Source organism: Meriones unguiculatus, chromosome 10, assembly GCF_030254825.1.
Source record: "Meriones unguiculatus strain TT.TT164.6M chromosome 10, Bangor_MerUng_6.1, whole genome shotgun sequence".
Classification (NCBI taxonomy): domain Eukaryota; kingdom Metazoa; phylum Chordata; class Mammalia; order Rodentia; family Muridae; genus Meriones; species Meriones unguiculatus.
The window spans coordinates 18390194-18409800 of record NC_083358.1 but is presented as its reverse complement, the minus strand read 5'-3'; the positions used below and the strand labels follow the sequence as shown (position 1 = coordinate 18409800).

At 51.7% G+C, this 19607-nt stretch overlaps 1 protein-coding gene across 3 annotated transcripts; it reads right to left on the bottom strand.

Annotated features, from left to right (window-relative positions):
* Window positions 1–1235: 1235 nt before the first annotated feature.
* Window positions 1236–19575, bottom strand: Dhx38 (DEAH-box helicase 38). 3 transcript variants are annotated; one of them, XM_021657840.2, is made up of 28 exons: window positions 19274–19574; window positions 18539–18609; window positions 16234–16575; window positions 15720–15907; window positions 15014–15118; window positions 14085–14232; window positions 13846–13964; window positions 13622–13698; window positions 13023–13178; window positions 12425–12586; window positions 12133–12240; window positions 11669–11781; window positions 10312–10449; window positions 9771–9957; window positions 9437–9622; window positions 9028–9168; window positions 8604–8714; window positions 8398–8514; window positions 8127–8234; window positions 7630–7742; window positions 6779–6987; window positions 6536–6690; window positions 5765–5920; window positions 5543–5677; window positions 5268–5393; window positions 4730–4825; window positions 2903–3024; window positions 1236–1707 (listed from the first exon to the last, which is right to left on the bottom strand). In XM_021657840.2, the coding sequence occupies exons 3-28, from the start codon at window positions 16554–16556 to the stop codon at window positions 1623–1625; spliced, it is 3684 nt and encodes a 1227-aa protein (XP_021513515.1). In that variant the 5' UTR covers window positions 16557–16575; window positions 18539–18609; window positions 19274–19574; the 3' UTR covers window positions 1236–1622. The 3 variants fall into 3 exon arrangements, with proteins under 3 accessions (XP_021513515.1, XP_021513517.1, XP_021513514.1); XM_021657842.2 differs by lacking the exon at window positions 18539–18609 and having other exon boundaries at window positions 19435–19575; XM_021657839.2 differs by lacking the exon at window positions 18539–18609.
* Between the last annotated feature and the right edge of the window lie 32 nt (window positions 19576–19607).

Sequence of the window (19607 nt, the reverse complement as noted above, 5' to 3'; positions counted from 1 at the left end):
ACTATCTAAACAGAAACCACAGGACGTTTTTGGAAACGTTTCTGACGACTAGAAAGTGAATCAGCGATGGCCAGAGGAAGCCGCTAAGAACTGTGGTAAGGCTGCCCTAAAGTATCTGTAATCACGAAAACTTTGTCGACGCAGGTCCAGACTAAACCTCAGGCAGACACTTTAACACGCACCTTCAGGCAGAGCTGCAGGAGCAGGAAGCTGTCCAGGCATCTTGTGGCATCTGTATCCTTAGCCAGGTGTTCCTTACATTTAAATTAAGTTGCATAGGACCCATAGTTTTCATGACATCCTGTTCTTCTCATCTAAAGGAACCTGTAAAAGGATTTGTGTCCATTGTCTCAGCTTATTAGGTCATGAAACTATTAATTAGAGCCTCATTCTTCCTATTCCATTGTCTCCTCAGCCTGAACCTGTAAATTGGTCCTCTGCTTAGCCACCTTCCCTGGGCCATCCAGACACCCTCTCCTAGCCTTGCCACTCAGGGCCAAGATTAGGTTTACCAAGCAAGCAGCTAGAAGCCTCTTTAAAGAAGCCACACACAAACCCAGGGACAGCTAAACAGCCCCTGCTCCCCTCCCTCCCATTAGCAGGCTATCAAAGCCTCACCATTGCCTACCTGCCTCCGAAACAGCCGGTATTCACAGATCTTGGCCTGTCCTGTGCTAGATGCCTTGAGCCATTCTGAAATCTCTACACCTAAGCTGGGTCCCATTCACTCAACCCCTCCTCAAGCAATCCCTGCCTAGAGGCTAAAAGGGTGGCTCAGACGGTAAAGTACCTGGGTTCAGATTCCCAGCACCCATGACAAAACGCAGGCATAATGGCATCAGTCTCTGTGCAGAGGGGCACAGACGGTGGGTCCCTGCAGCTTGCTGGCCAGCCAGTCCAGCAAAAGAATTCTAGGTTCAGTGAGAGAAGCTATCTCAAAAAGATGAGGTGGAGAGCAACTAAGGAGGACACCTAAGACCACCCTCTGGCCTCTTCCACACATGCCACGTGCACTCACACTCACATATATGCACATAAGCACCTGACCATGTGTAAACACACACTCGTGCCCATACAAAAGCCATCCCATCAGCACAATGTACACAGATCAAAGCTAAGGTTCTAGAAAGATCTACCAAAGGACAGACAGACAGAACCAAGAGCTCTGTTTCTCCTGCCTTTATTGTAGGGCTAAGAGCAGTAAAAAGAGGAAGGAAATAAAAAATGCAATCACATTGTACAAATAATATATTTATTTCCAAATCCCAAGTGATAACCAAATTACAAGTGTCTCTGCCTCTATCTTGCTTCTTTATACAAGGATTAAAAAAGTTTCAGTCACAGCAAGCCGCTCATGAGCCAAGTGCCCTGGGGGCAAGTGATGCGGACATGATGGTCCAGCCACCTGCTGCTCAAGCAGCTCCTCAGGCGCTCTGCAATCTGTTCCTGCCAAGCCCTGCATGCACCCCAGTGCCTCTTCCTGTGGCAGCGCCTGGCTCGGCAGGAACTGCCCAGCCTAGATGAACACAGATGAGAGCCTTTGTCCGGGCCCTTAGAGCAATCTGGCTGGAGGTCCTAGAAGTTGGCACCTGGCTGCCATCCTCTCCAGGGACAGCCTCAGCTCACAGTCCAAAGCGGGCTGGTGTGCGGCGAGGCGTCATGGGCTCCCCCTGCTCCTTCCGACCTGGAGTGTAGATCTTTGTGGACCTGGACACAGAAAGAGGAGGTCGGAAACAATGCTTCCCTCTGAGTAGGGACCCAACAAGACCAAGGGCCTCGAGGTCTTGCTGTTTCTGACCCAATGCACAGCATCTCCAAGGCTGAAGGACCTCACCCACCGCACACTACCTCCCTCCAATGAGATAAAGGAAGTCACTCTGACATCTATTAAGGAGTTAACAATGGATTTTTAGACTACTCCTTTGTGGCCCCTAGATAAGCACATCACCATGTTAACTGTGTGACAAAGCACTGCACTTGCCTTTGTAGGACTTAGTCGAGAGGATAGGACCTCTGAGAACACTCTTGCTGGTTCATGCCCACCTTGAGTGAGGTGGAGCTGGCTGGCCTGGCCAAAGAGACCAGTCATGTGCTGAGAGCTGGGGCTCTGGGCAATGTGCTATCAACAGCCAAACCCGTGAAGGGAGAGGATGGGGAGAGGACTAGAGGCTGTGTTCAAACACCAAGGCAATGATTCACCCACATCAATGTACCATGACATTTAACTCAGTTAAAAGCTGTGCCTATCAAAGCTTACTGGAGTGTGCGTGACTGGCAAAACCTATGAGTATATACTGTCACAAATCAGTGTGCCAGGGTAACGGCCCCAAGGACAGGTGAATTTTCACATCTAGGATCCACGCATCCTCCTTCTACACACCTCTCCTTTGGGTTCCTTTGCAGTAGTAAAAACTATTAATTAAACGGTGTCCTGGATTCCTGAATCATACCAGAACCCAGACCGAGTCTGTGGAAATCCCCAAATGTAAAGAGAGAATCTGCTGGTGTGAGAAGTGAGGGCAGGCCCATGGGGGACTATGCCCCAGTTGTCACACTCAGCCCGACCCTATCCACTACACCAGCACAGGTGCAGAAAGCCAAGGCTCTCTTCTGTCTGGTGTTTTTGGTTTTGGCTTTTTGTTTTGTTTTGTTTTGTTTTTCCTAACCCCCTTGCCTAACAATAAAGCTGTAAGACCCACGCCAAGACTCCAAGCCTACTTCAGGCTGATGACCAAGAACTGCAGCAGACATCTCTGCCTCCCAGCTGTCCAGCTGCCACCTCCACGTGTCCACCCAGCACAAAGCCACCTCTCCTCCAATTTCCCCTTGAAACTGACAATGCCTCTTAAACCCTGACCTAGCACCGACCTGGCCCTGGGTCTTCCCCAAAGTGGAGCCTCACCTGACACTGCCCAGCGGGCTGCGCTTCTCCTGCTCCTGCCGCCGGGCACGCAGCTGCTCCTCGGCCAGGGCCATCTCCTCCTCCATGGCAGACGCTTCTTCTTTAGCCCGGCGACGATTCTCCTAGAGAAAGGCAGAGGGGACCGGCTGCAGAGGCTGTGTCTGTGCTGGGGCCAGCCCTATGAACCCAGGCCAGTGGGGCTCTATATCCCAGCACCAAGGGCACCTTTCCTTCTGCAGCTCAGGGCTTTTTGTAAAATATTCGAGATAGACACTGGATAATTTAGTGTAAGACAGTCACCCCTTAGCACTCCATGTATCTGTGCATGTATGTGTGTGCGCGTGTGGGTGTGTATCTGTGTGTGTGTGCGTGCATGTGTGTATCTGTTGGGGGGGGAAGATGAGCCCATACACAAGCCAGAGGGAGGACGGTGCTCGTCGGTTATTCTTATTCCCTTCAAACAGGGTCCATTGCTGCACCTGAAGTTCACCCAGGCTCCCCTTCAGCTGGGCTGGCTGCTGGGCTTCTAGGACCCACCTGTCTCTGACCCCAATGATGGGGTTACACATGCATGGTCATTCCCAGCTATTCTTACAGGGGTGCTGGGGATTTGAGCATCAGTCATCATGCCTACACAGCAAGCACTCTCACCCACCGAGCCATCACCCCAACCCCAAGAACTGTCAAGGCAACCTCAAGTCAAGGTTTCACTTTTCCTCCTGGCAATACTGGAGACTAAACTCATGCGAGTGGACCACAACCACAGCCCAGTACACGAGCTCTTCTAATCAGGTTCACAACCACGCCAGGAGGTACACAGAAATCATGAAGACACTGCCATATGGCTGGAAAGGAACCCGTGTTTGTCCCAGTGTGGAGAGACTCATATGAAAAAGTGAGACTACAAAAGCAGGGCTACATTTTGTACTCTTAAATAACAGATTAAAGGGGGGTTCATTAGTAGACACCAAGTCTGTGGGATGGGGTTATCGGTAGAGGAACCAGAAGAGAGGCAAGCTGACACCACCAGAACCACAAATGCACCTGAGCATCCCAAAACTGTGGCTATGTACGCAGATTGTCACAGCACGGCTGAACCAGAATCTAGCAACCTTTAGTTACTGAAGTGCACGTGACAGAGACACAAGTTAGCCACCGCTAAAGAAAGTAATCAGCCAAATGCACACTGAAACAGTATATAGGACAGATGACAATTGCTCCAATAAATCAATGTCATAGAGAGAGAAAGCAGATCCTGCCCCGGAACGCAGGTATTAACACTCAACCACCACAGCAATGTCCCATTCTAATTCAAGTAAATCAATCGTGAGATGTTATCTCTGAGATAAACGGAAAACTATGGATAGGAACTAGACACTAGCTGACACAAAAGGTTAACTGTTAGGAGTGACAGTGGCCAGAAGCCATGTTGAAATAAGTCCTAGTTGCAAGTACTTAAGGATAAAATAACAATCTTGGGAGGCACACTGTTAAAAATGTTCTGGGAGGACAAGGGATAAGTAGGAGGCAGATAAAAAATAAAAAAGACGAATATCAATTACAGAGGGTAAGAGATCAGTTAATCACAGTGGCTTCTTTATAGTATTGTCTAGTTTTATAAGTATTTGAAGTTTCAGTCAAGTCTAAAGAGCAAAAAGGCCCAGCCAGCCCGCCAGCCAGAGCAGTGCAGGGCATCAGAGAGGCAGGCTGGCACGGCGCAGCTTTCATGTTTGGAAAGTGAGGAGCCAGAGGAGCCTTTTTTAGCAGGTGGAAGGAAAATCTTGCCCACAGGCAAACGGCATCTCCCTACAAGCAAAGGATCCTGACCTGCCGAGACTTGCCAGCCTGTTTCACACTGTAGAACATTGGGCCCAGCTCCGCCAGCCACTCTCCATCCACGGCGGTCACACACTGCATGTACTCCTGTGGGCACAAAGGCGACAAGGTGGAGGTCGCGAGGGAGTTATGCCCCTCCCAGCATGAGTTCACGACGAGGAGCCACATGAGAAGGGTTCTACGGCTAGCCTGGAGGCTAGAAAATGCAAGGCACACTGCAATTGTCATCCCTGCTCCACCCACATTCTGACATGTGTGCGTAAACAGCACCCAGCATTCAAGAGGAGAGCCCCGCCATACAGAAGCAGGGGCTGCTCTCCACAGCAGCCAGCAGGGGACAAGCCTTTGGCACAGGTGAGGCCACAGTGCTTACAAGTTAACACGATACTCTCCCCACACAAAACTGAAAGCAGCCTCAAAGGCCCTGCAGAAAGAGCAGGTGGCTCGGGTCTCCGGATCTCTAAACAAGGCATAGACGGCACAAAGGCCTGCTCCAGCCAGTGCTCCAGGATGGGGGGACCAGACTCACCTTGGTGGTCATGACCAGCTCATGATACACAATGTAGTCGGGGGTATAGCCCATTCCAAAGAGGGAGCTGGTGGGGTGTAAGTGGCAGGGCATCCCTGTGCGGATGTTCACATACTCCCCAATGCCCTACAGGGAAAAATGGGTGGCCACATCACCAACAGTCCTGACACAAGTTTAGGGGAAGCCCAGATCTACAAACATGCATGAGAAAGGATTTTGCCTTCCTGTAGGTATCAAGAAGAAAAGGGCCAGAGCTCTGTGGCTCCCGGTCTCACCTTGAGCTTGGCTGCCTGGTGGAAATAGGCAGCACAGATACACTTTCTAACAATGTCCCAGTCAGTGCCACACGAGGCCAGGCTCATCCGCTGTTGCACCATGATGTCCTTGAGCTGGGCCCGTACCTCCCGAACCTAGAACAGGGTACAGGCAGGCTTGCGCCCTCCCGTCTCCCACACCACCCCTCCTCCAGACTGTGGCCCTCTGGGCTGCCACCCCACCTTCCGCATGGCCTTGGCGTGGATGAAATGGTCATTGCACCATATGGTAGAGTAATTATTGTTCTTCCACTGCAAGTAGACATTCAGGTAGGTCAGGTGATCACTCTCAGGGACGGCAAACTTTTCCCGGATTTGATCGCTTTCCTCCTCTCTGCCCTAGAAAAAGAAACAGGGATCTTTAAGTACAGACATGGGAGCTGGGAGTAATGGTGCATGCCTGCAATCCCAGTACTCTGGGAGGTAGAGGCAGGTGGATCGCTGTGAGTTCGAGGCCAGCCTGGTCTACAGAGTCCAGGATAGCCAGGGCTATTACTCAGAGAAAACCTGTCTCAAAAACCCAAAAGAAAGAAAGAAAGAAAAGAAAGAAGGAAGGAAGAAAAAGAGGAAGAGAGGAAGAAGGAAGGCAGAAAGGCAAGCAAGCAGGCAGGCATGGGGAGGCCAGACCCATAGGGCATATCCCAAGGATTCTCACACTACACCTGCCCATACGTCAATATGCACAACAAAAATGGAAAGAAATAATTTATAATAAAATAAGTTAAAGCATTAGGTCTTAGGCAGAACCATACTACGATATCAAAGATGGTCTTGCAAATTTCCTAAACACTGTGAGGACCACTGACCTGGTCCTTCACCTCCCTCAACCAGCCTATGAGAAGACAGAAAAGACAGAATCTCCACCCATGCCCATAATGCCGAGGACGGAGCCACTCCCCTGCCAATGAGCCCTCCAGTCCTCTGGGAAGAGAGAAGCCGGCGCTGCCTCCCTACCTTGGGCCTGTAGAAGATGGCAGGGACGGAAAGCATGGAGACGATGAGCAGGATCTCGGAGCTGCAGCCCATGTCACACGACACGATGAGCATCTTGGAGAGCGCCGGGTCCAGTGGGAACTCCACCATCAGCCGCCCCGTGGAAGTGAGGCCTCCTACGAGGGGAGAAAAAGCCAGCAATGCAGTGACCAGTGGCTGGAGACGAGAGAGGCGCCAGGCACCCGAGCCCCCCGGTGCTGGCACCTGTGTTATCCAGGGCCCCCAGGATCCAGAGCTGATACATGGAGTTGAGCATGTTGTCCTCTGGGGGCGGGTCCATGAAGTGGAACTGCAGCAGGTCCTGCACCCCCAGGGACTTGAGCAGCAGCACCACATTGGCGAGGTTGGTCCTCTGGATCTCTGGCACGGTGGTGGTCAAGAGCTCGTTCTTGTAGGCGCTCTGTGTGTAGAGTCTGCCGGGGAGAAGCCAATGACTGGGCTGCACCTGCCCTGCACTGGCCTGCCGGCCCCTCACGTGGATTAGCTACCCTCAGGAACCACGCAACAGAATGATGGCAGAAACTACTCAAGAGTCTCGGAAGCATGAGCCTCAACAGCCAACGCATCCTACAAACAGGGACTGTCCACCCACTTCTCAGGCACCCACTTCTGTCTGCTCAACCCCTTCTTCTATCCATGGCTCTTCTGCTGGAGCCTTCTATATGGCTGTGGGAGCCAAAACGCCTGCGATGAGAATTACAGCATGTACTTGCTGAGTTTCTAATGAATGAATTATTTTTTTAATCAGACAAGCAGGAGGAAAAATAATTGCACAAGTGAGAAAGCGTCACTATTTCACTCAGGCCCCCCCCTGCAGACGGCGGCCTGCTGTCCTTGCTGCCGTTCACTGAAGGTCCCTTTCTACAGAGCTGCCTCAGGGCTCAGAGCTCCCTGGAAAGATGACTGCATCCACACATCAGCACCACCGAGAGGCAGCCGTCGGCAGCGCCCAGCCTTGGGATCGACTCTAAGGACGGCCAGCAGCAGAGACTCCCCCGGTTGTGGTCAGTGGTCCCAGCACTGCCCTGAGAAGCAGGCTAGCACAGGGCTCCTACCTGAAACACTGACCTGGGCCCGTCCTGCCAGCTCTCCCTGACCTCTGGTTGGCATTGGCCTGGCTAATGGGGTAAATCTGCAGAGCATCCATGCCAATCCTGGGGTTGAAGACCTAGTGGGGACACAAAGGACTGATGAAGGACAGAGTGAGGGAACAGGAAAAAAACCCTGAGACAAAAGCAAACAGTCGCTACCCACTACAGAGGAAATGACTTAGCAACACAGGTGGCCAGGAGACTCAAGAAAATCTCAAAAGGTTTCTCTCAATACCAGCTCTGTGACCACTAGAGAGTTACTTGAATTATCTAGACCATCAAGCTACCACCAGAATTGGCTGAACCAAACACGTGGCAAAGTCACTGCTCACTGAATGTTAGCATCCCTCTCTGCCACTCTCTCGAACCTACCAGAGTGGACCAGGGCCTGACTTAGAGCCTCTATGCTGAATTCACTTTGGGTGAAGACCCAGAATCCTGCCTCCTGTATCATCCCTTACCTTTAACTTGCAGTAGCCAGAATCGATAACAAACATGATGCCATCAACAGTCAGAGATGTCTCAGCGATGTTGGTAGCAACGATACACTTCCGGACACCATCTGGAGCCTGGGGCCAATCAGGACAAGCAGAAGGAAAGGGTAAGTTTTTAGGAGAAAGACTGGCAAGAAGACCCCACTTCCCACCTGCTCTTCCAAGAAAGAAATATCCCTCTTCCTGCCCCCTTTGTGGAATACAAGGAGACACCCAAACCTAAGTGCCCCCATCGCACCTTCTGGAAGATTTTGGCCTGGAGGTCAGATGGCAACTGGGAGTAGATGGGCAGCACAGCCAAGGCGGGTGCATTCTCTAGCTCCTCCAGGTGTTCCACAATCTGGTCGGAGGTCACCTACGGCAGAGGAAGGAGTCATGAGACCCTGGAGCCCCAAACTCACGCAGTGTTCACCCACTCACCCCGGTGGTGACCGAAGCACGCACCTCAATGTCCTCTTGGCCAGGCATGAAGATAAGGATGTCCCCGGGGGCCCCAGACAGGTGTACCTGCAGGGACTGCTTCACCGCGGCCTCCACGTAATCCTCCTGTGGGGTCTGCAGCAGCAGAGGGCAGTGAGAAGGGTGCAGAGGCAGCACAGGTCAGCATCCCCCAGAGGACACACAGCTTTGTCACCTGTCTGAGCTGCAGCACTGGACTGATGATGACCTTAGGGTAGGCCTGACTGCCGAGGCCTTTACAATTAGAGTAGGTATCTCCCACAGAACAAGGACACAAACCCTTCCGGAGAGCCATTCTAGGTCGACCTGACTCAGGAGCTGCAGACTGCCACACCCGACTCACGGCACTGACTGAATCTTCCCCAGCTGACTCTGCAACAGAGAGTGTAAGGGACGGAGGCTTCTGTACCTTGCTGAAGAGGATGTCAACAGGAAAGGTACGCCCAGGGATGTGGAAGATGGGTACATTTCCAAAAAAAGCAGCAAATTTTTCCGCATCCATAGTAGCTGACGTGACAATGAGCTTCAGGTCTGAACGCCGAGCCACAACCTAAGAGAAGGGGTCAACAGAGGTTCCTGTGGGCTTGGGACCTCCAGTCTCGGCTCATTACTACACATAAAGCAGCTGGCACAGCTGGCACAGCTGGCACCCGGGTGTGCTGGGTTTATCAATGCCAAAGACTGAGTAATAGAGCTACAGCGTGAACCACAGTCACCCAGCTGAGTAGGAAGACACTAGCAGGGCTGACCAGGCGAGCTGGGAACTTCGGAGGAGGACTCACCGGAGTACCTGAGCCACACAAGGAATAGAGCCTTACCTCCCGGAGCAGCCCGAAGAGCACGTCAGTGTTGAGGGAGCGCTCGTGGGCCTCGTCCATGATGATGGCACTGTAGTGGTCCAGGTCAGCCTCCCGGAGGGACTCGCGGAGCAGGATCCCGTCGGTCATGTATTTGATCAAGGTGTTCTCAGAAGTGCAGTCTTCAAAGCGAATGGCGTAACCCACCTGGGGGTCAGAGACGTGGCTCGGAGGGGGGCCGCTACTCACTGTCAGCCCCACAGATGGGTCCAGCTCACACAGACTACAGCCTGTAGCACAAATGGCAGAAGCCATCAGGACGAAGCTATGTGGCTCAGACCTTATGCCCACTCACCTCTTCGCCAAGGTTTCCCCCCATCTCTTCGCTGACTCTCTTGGCCACTGACATGGCAGCCACACGCCGGGGCTGGGTGCACCCGATCATCCCATAGTCCGTGTAACCATCTTCATGCAAGTACTGGGTCAGCTGAGTGGTCTTGCCGCTCCCTGTCTCCCCAACCACGATCACAATGCTGTTATCTCTACAAGGAAGAGCACGCAAAGCACGGAGCACCCTGAGTGGAAAGCCAATCTTGAGGCAACTCCCCAGGAAGCCTTAAGAAGCCTTGGTGCCTCTGGCATGGTCTAGCTCTCCAAGAAGTACGCTTGACCAGAGAGGAGTTCACCAGAAACCAGCCTTGTAAGGAGCTCCCACATGAAATGTCGGGCACACAGTCAAGGTGAGCCTAACCACTAAAGAAAGTAATGTTATCTTACTTCACGCAGGCAGCCTAAGCCAGTCCACTAGGGAAAAAACCTTTTCCCTTCCCCATTAGATGTGATGCACAAACAGGAGACAGCGGCCTCCGCGCCGGGCCACGGGGCCTGGGACCTACCTGATGATGGTGAGAAGCTCCTGCTGCACAGCGAAGATGGGCAGGTACTGCCTCTGCTCCAGGATTGACTTCTTCTTCGCAAACTCACTGCTGGCCTCGCTCTTCTCCTTCATGTGATCTGCAAACTTCTGCTCCGTCCTGGAAAACACCACAGCATGCGGCACCTCCCACACTGTCCCTCCTAAGAATGTGAACAACTTCGGCAAGAAGCACCGAAGGTGTCAGCCTCCTGGGCACCGAAGCCGCCTGCGCGTCCAAGACTCTATCGATGGCATCAGGAGCAGCACTAAAGGCACAAGACTCCATCATCCTAAGACACAGTCCAGAGCCCTCAGAGAGCTGCACAGGGTCAGGCAGAGCAGACTCTCAGAGCGGGCAGAAGAGAAGCTGAAACTAACCAGCAGGTCACTGACTTGGAGAGACGTTCCCAGGCAATTTCAGTGCCAGACTTAAGAGGGCTCAAAAGCCACCGGGGCCTCCCAAGTTCCGCCTACACAGTACAGGACGGGTCAGAATTCCTCCCTCCCCTTGACAGGCCTAAACAGTGCAAAGGCCTCATTTTCAAAGAACTGTAAGAACAGCTCGCTTCTGTTTGCCTTGCTGCACCAGTGTCTAGTACATGGACACATCCCAAGACCCTTCGACCCACCTTCCCCCAGAGGGTCCTTTCCTCCCTCAGATCCGCCCCAAGCTCCTCAAGTTTCTTTTTCTAATCTTACTCAGTCTCCGTGATGATCTGACAAATGAAACCTAAGGGACTAAATTACCCAAAGACCAACAATGGCTGACCAGTAATACCAACCTCAGGCAGAGGTACAAAGAAACTACTAGCTCAGAACGATGGCTCCATGGGACATGCCATTATTCAAAGGATGAGAACTGGGAGGGACACTTGGGTCTAGCATCTACCCAGTGCAGGGACTCCAATAAGCAGTGACTCAGCAGCTGCATAAACCTCTATGAACAGGAAAGTTACCAACAAAACAGACAGCCCCTGTACTTTAAAGGCCCTGGGAAAACCAGTTCCTCCTTACCATAACGTACTGAAACCTGACCAAGGGAAGAACCCTGCCTTCCCATGTGGATACCTCAAAGAGCAGGGACGCCCCACAACACTGTCTGGGGTTAAACTAGATCACTATTTCCTAGCTTAGTGCCCTCAATCAAATTCCTTAACCTCCCTGAGCCTCAGTCTACACAACCCTCACGGAAGCGGCAATGGGGACAATGGGGACAAACCCCAGGGAAGTCTAAAGTCAGCAACAAGAAACTCAGAGGAAGGGATCAAAACCAGCAAAGGTTCAGAGTCACAACCACCAGCTTGGGCAGAAACCTGCGTCTGGCCAAAACTACGCACCTGTAGTCCACTTTCCCATCTTCCGTCATAGCTTTATCCGGCTCCTCCTCCTTCTTGACCCCCATTATGTCGCCTAGCTTGGTCCCTGCCAGTTCCCAGTGTTTGTGCTGAGCCTAAAGAAGACAAGAGTTAAGTCACTCCACCCTCTGGCGAGACTGCAGGCCATGGGGTGCAGTTCTGGAGGAAAGCAGGCTTCATCCAGCAGACAGTAAATTCCCACAAGGCCCCGGCTGCACCAAGCCACACAAAATCAAGCCTCATGCCCCCCCAACACCAGGACCTGTGGTTGCCTTAACTAAGGACTGAGTACTTGGTACTAAGAGAGAACACAGTACTCTCCTTGAGCTGCTGCTTGGTCCACGAAAGTCCGTCCTCTGGCTGCCACTGAGCATCTCTGTATGCAGTCTTGGTGTTTTTAACAGGAGTAAGAAAAGAGACCCCAGCCTGAGCAGCAAGGCACCAACCTTTCTCCGCTCCTTTTGTTCCCTGTGCTTGCGGACCGTCTGGCTGCCTTTCCGAGCAATAATGGCCAGGTCTGAGGTGGCATCCTTCACTGGGATCACAGGCTCCGGCTGAAAGAAGAAGGGGAGGAAGAGAAATTCCCCATCAGTCACTAAAGCCACCCAGATGGCCTGTTGTACATGGCCATAGCAGAAGAGTCACTACCCGCTGGCATTGACACGTGACTGTCCCCGATCTTCCTTGCCCCTCCTCTTCGGCACTCTCTAGCTTCCGGGGCTCCGGCCGCAGCCTCACCTGCTTGGTGAAGACGATGCGCCCATCCAGGAAGGGAGGCACCAGGTTGTGCACCATCAGATGCACCTTGGCTGCATTGTCCTCTTCGAAGTCCTCGTCCACCTCCAGCCGATGGACCACCCCGCTGGTGAGCATGCGGTTAGTCTCCCAGCGCTCGTTATCCTGTGGGGACATGAGGACAGCCACATTAGCCTGCAACTAAGAGGTGATCCTCAAGGGTCAACAGGCAACTCCGTATGTAACAGAATCACAGCGGGACTCTCCACCCTGCAGTGCCTCACCCAGGAGCCACTGAAGCTGAGGCGTTTGCGGTACTTGATCCCAAGAAGCCCCTGGGCAAAGGCCCTACCCCCTCCACACACCCAGGAGCAGCACCGCTGGACCATTCTCCCCACGGCCCCCTCATGGGGCCCTGCTGAAGAGAGGAGCAGGAGCGGGTTTCCTAAGCTTCCCACTCACGCTCCCGTTCTGCAGGAGTGTATCTGACCTGGTCCTGCCTGTCAACAGCCAGCTGTGTTGTGGGACCACTTGGCAAACTGAGACTCCTCCCACCCGGCCCAGCCCTGCTCTAAGCCTGTGCCGGCCGCCGCAGCCTCACCTCATTGATCTGCCTGCGCTGCGCTGAGATGCGCTTCTGCTTCTGTTTGTGCAGGTGCTGCTCCCGCCGCCTCACATAGTCCTCAGACGAGTAGGCCAGGGGGTTGTGGAACTCATCGTAGCCCTCATCCATCATGTACCAGTCCCGGTCTGCTTGCTGCACAGCATGACACAAAGCATGGGAGCAGGGACAGGTCACATTCATGCAGGAGATGCGGCCAAAGAAAAGCAAAGCACGTGTCTGGTAAGAGTCCAAAACTACCAGACACGCCCTGGTGACCAGTGTGAGACCCGGAGAAGGGCAGGAGGACTTGACACAGCTTTGACCTCATATGCGGGCTGCCAAATCACTTCTACATTTACCACACACAGGCACCCGCAGCCGGAGTCAAGTCTGGCCGGCCACATCAGTGCAAAAGCCTCACTGTACAGCCTGTATCGCTCAAAAGGTTCCAGGGCTCTGGACAGCAGTAACGCCGTCCTCTAAGCCCAGTCCTGCTGGAGGGCCCCTCAGAGCCCACGGCTCTAACGCCTCCTTTCACCCGCATCTGCAGGAGAGCCACCATCTCCTGTCCAGCCCCTCAAAGATGTCGCCCTTACGCGCTGGTCATCCTCCCACTGCTGCCGCTCCTCTTCCGTGTCAAATGAAATCCCTTCCTCGCCATCCTCGCGTCTTCCTGAAGGAAAGCGGATGGCAGAGGTCAGTCCACACAACTACAGCTGACCCCCAGGACAAGAGCTGCACAGCTTCTTGAGTATGGCCTCCACTCGGCCCCAGCTGGACCAGCCAAACCATTGTCTACCTCCTGTCCCTCAGGTCTTACCTCGACCCCTGGACAGTCGTGGGGTGGACCCCAAGTGTCTTCTGTCATCGGCCCATTCGTTGTACTTGTAGGAAGGGGTTGGCAGGGGTGTGTCGTCTGAGTACTTGCTCCTCACAGACCTGGGAAACAGCAAGCTCAGCTATCACGGTTGAACTGTGTCCCCCAGCTGCCAGCAACTCTCCCTGCCTACATCCCTCGTCCACCTGCCCAAGACCCCAGCTGCCCCACCCATCTGTCACCTGTCTCGATCTCGAGTGGACGGCCGATGGCTCCGATCAGAGTCCCGATAGGAAGGTGTTGGGGAGGGCGATTCCCACTGGGAGCGCCTTGAAGAGCCACAGCCACTGTCCTCCTCCTCCCAGGTGGACCTTGAAGGGGTGGCTGCATCTGGGACCACAGAAAGCACCCGATGTCAATGAGCCATGCTTCAGACAGCATCTCTCTACGCAGCTGACACCTTTGCCTCAGCTTCCAAAGTGCTGGGTTACAGGCATGCACCACCACACCTAGTTTCTCAACTCATTAGTTACATGTATTTATTTAACTGTGTGTGTTTGTGTGTATGCATGTGCCACAGCGCAAATGCAGAGGTCAAATGACAGTTCTCAGGAGTCGGCTCTCATTCCACCATGGGGACCCTGGTAACTAAACTCAGATCTTGAGGCTTAGCAGCAAGTGCCTCCACCGGGTGAGTCCCAGCCCCACCTTACTTATTCCGTTTCACAACCTTGTATTACCTGTTACAAATCAGATAGTGCTGAGCCTCTTCACAGACTAAATAGTCCAGCTTTCACTGTTTAAAACTATACTGAAGGAATCAATTTCTCTCTGCTAACCTTCTCATCTTAAAACAAATACTTCTTTTTCAGGAAATTCTTCTTGATCCACCATATCTCTAGTTTCCTTCCCTTTGAAAACCCTGCTTTGCAGCAAACTGCCTACATCCTAAGGAAGCAGCCAAGTGCCTACCCCTCAGGAAGTACATCCATCTCAAAAGAGAGGGGCAGGGCCACCCCCAGCTGGCTCAGGGCCCAGAACTCCAGAGGGTTACAGTGGACTTAAGACTTCCGACTCACTGCATGGCAGTACAGCTGACTACTGCTCCCTCTGCCTCTCGGGCACCTGAGCCCCCCACCCCACCCCACCCCCAGAGGACAGCTGAGAATACCTTTTGGCCGATGTCGAGGACTCTCTGGTTCATTTCTTCTGCTGCTGCGCTCTGAGCCTCCGTCCCGCTCTGATCTGCTGCTGTGCCTACTTCTGTCCCGCTCATCTGTGAGAGTCACACACGGGGCTTAAAAATGGGTCCTTGTGCTACCAAACACCCACACGCACTGAGCAGAAAGCACAGCCTCTCCACTCACGCTCTCCCATGACCCGGGGGCTTAAATCACACACTCACATTTTCCCAATAGATACAAAGGGTCACACGATAGCTATTTTCCAGTAAGACTCAAAAGTGAACAGTTACAGGTGTACCATGAAGACTTGTGGTACAGCAGACCTCCAAGCTACAGATGACACTGAGTGAGGCCGGTGCTGGACTCTGTCTCACCTTGTTCCACAGCACTGTCCTTTCTCCACCATCAACACTACTGTAAACTCTGGTTTCTTAAACAGATTACCCATCATTCCCTTTATCACCAGTTTTCACAATAAAACAACTCAAGCATGCAGCTGTACCAAAAGCAAGATATCTTTCCTTAAATTTCTTTCTAATTCTGTGCTCAAAGGGTCAAGCTCACTGGATCAGACAGAATACAAACCAAGCTGCCCAACTAATGAGTATTACCATAAAAGTTCTTGCAAGAAAGAGGAAAAGAACAGCTTGCTGGTTCAAATGCTAACAGACACCAGGACAGGTGCCAGTTTACCTCTGTCTCTCTTGCGGTCGTAGTCTCGATCCCGGGATTTCTCCTTCTTCCGATCCTTTTCTTCTTTGGATGAGGCATAGACCCCATGCTCCCTCCTATCCCGCTCTCTCTGCCGACTGCGTTCCCAAAACTCTTCACTCACACCCCCAGGGTGTGACGGCGTCTCTACCCGAGCAGCTCGGTAATGCCTGAAACAGGGGGATGTGCAGGGAAATGGTTCTCCGCGGGAGAAAGCATTTCCCAGCACCTCTGGCTACACCAGCATGCGATAGGCCCTCTCCACTGCATCGCCCTGGTGACAAAGGCCTGCCAAGGCAAGAACCCAGGCACTTAAGCTCCATCATCCATCTTAGCTGCCTTTGAAATCTCCCCACGAATCTTTACCAATTCCTACCTGCTGCCAGTATTACAGAATCACAATAAAACCATAAAGCTCTTACTTAGGTGTCCAACAGGAACCTGAGATGAACCTGGGCTAGTATATTCTGACCACCAATTTTGACTCTTTCCTTACCTGTCTTTGCGGCTACTTCGGCCAGCCTGCTCATCTCCTTCCTCCTCAGCGTCCTTCTGCTCATCCTTACTCTCCTCCCAGTCTTTATAAGAAGAGATTCTGGACTTTTTCTTATCGTCCCCATCATCCTTCTCCTCTCGCTCCCTCCGTTTCAGGGAAGCCAGTAAGTCCAGTCCCAGCAATGAAGGGCGGGGAGCAGGAGCTTTGAAGACATGCTGCTCGCTGGCTGCACTTTTGGTCTTGCAAATAAGACCACCAACCTGAGAGTCCAGATTTGTGCCTTCCAACCGATGGATGGAAGCATCCTCACCAGTGTCCTCCATCACAGCTCTTATTTCTTCTCTGGAAGGAAGGCAAACCATTAGAATTGGATATAAGAAAACTCAGCTTTACTGTGTCCCAGAATAACGAGTACATTTAAGTGGTTGTCCCTACCTCCCTACACTGAATCCAGGTCATCTGCTAGCTAGCTGGTGCATGCATTTGTGCGTGCGTGCGTGCGTGCGTGTTCATGTGAGTGCGTGCGTGTTCATGCGAGTGCACATGCACTGTGTGCACATGAGGCCAGAGGTCAACGTCAGGTGTTTTTCTCCGTTGCTTCCTTATTTACTTTTTGAGTTAGCGTCTCTCACTGAACTGGGAGGTAATGTGGCCAAGCCAACTGGCCAGCAAGCACCTGGGGTCTGCCTGTCTGACTCTTCAGCAGCCATGGGCCTCTACTCGAGGCATTTCCATGGGTTCTGGGGACCTAAACTCTGGTCCTCATGCTTGGAAGAAAGCATTTCACCAACAGACATCTTTCCAGCCCCTTTTGTTACTTGTGAAGACTTTCCTATTGACAATGTAATAAAAAAGCTGGCTGGTTCCCACCTCGGCATATGCAAAAGACAGAGACACATATGCACAGACCAAACACGAGAATCAAGAGGGCATCACCCAGACAAGAATAAGCCTCACTAAGGGCTTCTTACTGGCAAACAACAGCGTTTATAAAGAAAGTATAGGGCGAACTAGACTTAAGTCAGAAATCTCAACTAAATCGAGCTGGACAAGGTGATACCCACCTGTCATCTTAGCACATGGTAGGCTGACTTATCAGAGAATGGCAACTTTGAAGCTAGCCTGGGCTACATAGTGAGTTTCATACCGGCTAAGCTTTTTAGTAAGATATTCATTCATTCATTCATTCATTCATTCATATTCTCTCTTCTTCCCTCCCTCCTTCCCTTTTTCCTCTCTCTCCCTCATGCACTTGCTCTTAAATTTGTTCCCCAACCCGTCATCTAATATGCTCCTATAATGTCATCCCTCAACAGAGAACAGTTTCTGCCACTTAAGAGCCAGAATAATCATCGCTACAAGGCCCCATTAGCTCTCTGCCTCCAAATACCAGTCAAAATGTTCGCCTTTTTCATGTAAACTGCAGCAGCACAGCCCCCTTCTCTAGTGACAGACACAGACACACAGACACACAGACACACACACACACAGAAATCCAGGCTCTTGGCGTTTTCTGCTTCTGTGACAGTAAGCAGCTGCTTGGTTAGCCATTACTGCTCTCTCTGTAAAACAGACATCACTTTTGCTTTACAATCCACAGACCACTGTGAGAATCAAGCAACTGCAAGTGAACCACAGTTGGAACGCCAATGTAATTGTTACATATCTGGTATCATGCTCCTGAATACTGACTAGTTTCCTTACTAATTTCTTTATATACATTCTTCTACCCACCCATCCCACCCCCTTTAAACCACAAATTTCACAGAGCAGAGATCTCAGCACGTAATTTTACCATCCACATTCTACATACTTTGTGATTTTTGTTGTGGATCAGTTGTGTTTGGTGGGAAAAGGAAAAAAAATGCACTCCATAGCAGGTAAAATCTCTTGAATTACAATGTGTTCACCAAAATTACTTAAGAGAAATACTAAGTTAGGAAATGGCATTTCAGGAAAGTGTTTAAGAGAGTGCAAGATGCCCTGGGGGCTCAGCTGATAACAAGCCCATCTTTACCTAACAGTACCCACTATGAGCATGAACCTATGCTGGGCACACAGACAGTTATTCTCATTCCAATGTGTTGATAAAGCATGAGAACTGTACCTCTGGAATAGAGACTTCTCTGACATGTTCTAATTAACATGCAGAGCTTTAATAAGGAATGCTGCAAGCATAATGTGGATAAAGAAAAAGGAGTTTCATTTGGAAATTTCATCAGATGGAACAGGAAAAAAAAGGTTGCATCAGTATGCATATGAGATCTAGACAAGAAGCTGAGATACACAGGCTCTCAGCAGTTACCTGAATGATGACTTTTGGCTTAAAATGTCATTTGTCTACAAGCAAGAGGCTCCTGTCTGTCTTGTTGATTCCTATAGCCCAATAAATGGCAAAAAAAAAAAAAAAAAACTGATTAAATATAACCTATTAAAAGGGATTAAGTCAAACATTGCTCTGGACAGCGAGGAGTTCTCCACAACACAAAACAAGGAAGGACTTAATTACAGCAAGTAAGGAGTTCCAGGGTCTGATGGGGGAAGCTCAGCGGCAAAAAAAAGTCACAAAGGACCTCTTGGGCCAGCAATTGCTTACTGCATGTGTCCTTGGGCCAACTGTCAACAATACCGAAAGGAAAAATACACTCCCTGTTTCTTGGGGTAAACATTCTATTTCTAGATTACTTGCCAGATCTGGTGGAGACACTTTTGTGAGAAAGAAGGAAGGCACCAGGAGCCCTACCCAGGCTCTCCAACTAGCCGGTAACAGGTTAAGGGTGCCGTCCTAAACAAGGACGCAGGGAGGATCCCTGGATCTCCGTGGGGCCGTTCCCAAACACCGGGATGTGACCAGAACAACGACAAAGTCCGGAGTAGGTTGAATGGACACAAGACTGCTCAAAAGAATAGAGAAAGTTGGGTAACAAGGTCTAGAGAACTCTCCAACCAGGGCCCAAGCCTAAACCGCGAGCCCATCCCGGCCGCCTGGAGCAGCCATGGCTGCTGAAAGACGGGTCTGGAAAGAGGAAGAGACACTCACCTCCCTCAGCAGGACTCTTGGGACCTTCTGTCCCTGAGATGGGGGCGCCAGCGCGGCCACTGTTCGATTAGAGTGTCTCAAACAGGCAAATTCCGCTGTTTGAAAGCGGCCATAGTGGTCCCACAATGCCCTGCGTGCGGCCCTCTATCCGCCAAACATACCATCGAGAGCAGCCCAGAAATCGAGGGTTCCCGGACCGCCGAGTGAAACAACGTGAACCGACCTTCCGAGCCGCACGGTCTTCTTCTGGGCTCCGAGTCTTCTTGCGACCAATCGCGCTTGGCGTAAGAGTTGCTACCCCGCCTCTGGCCTGTGGGTGTGAACAGGAGGGCAG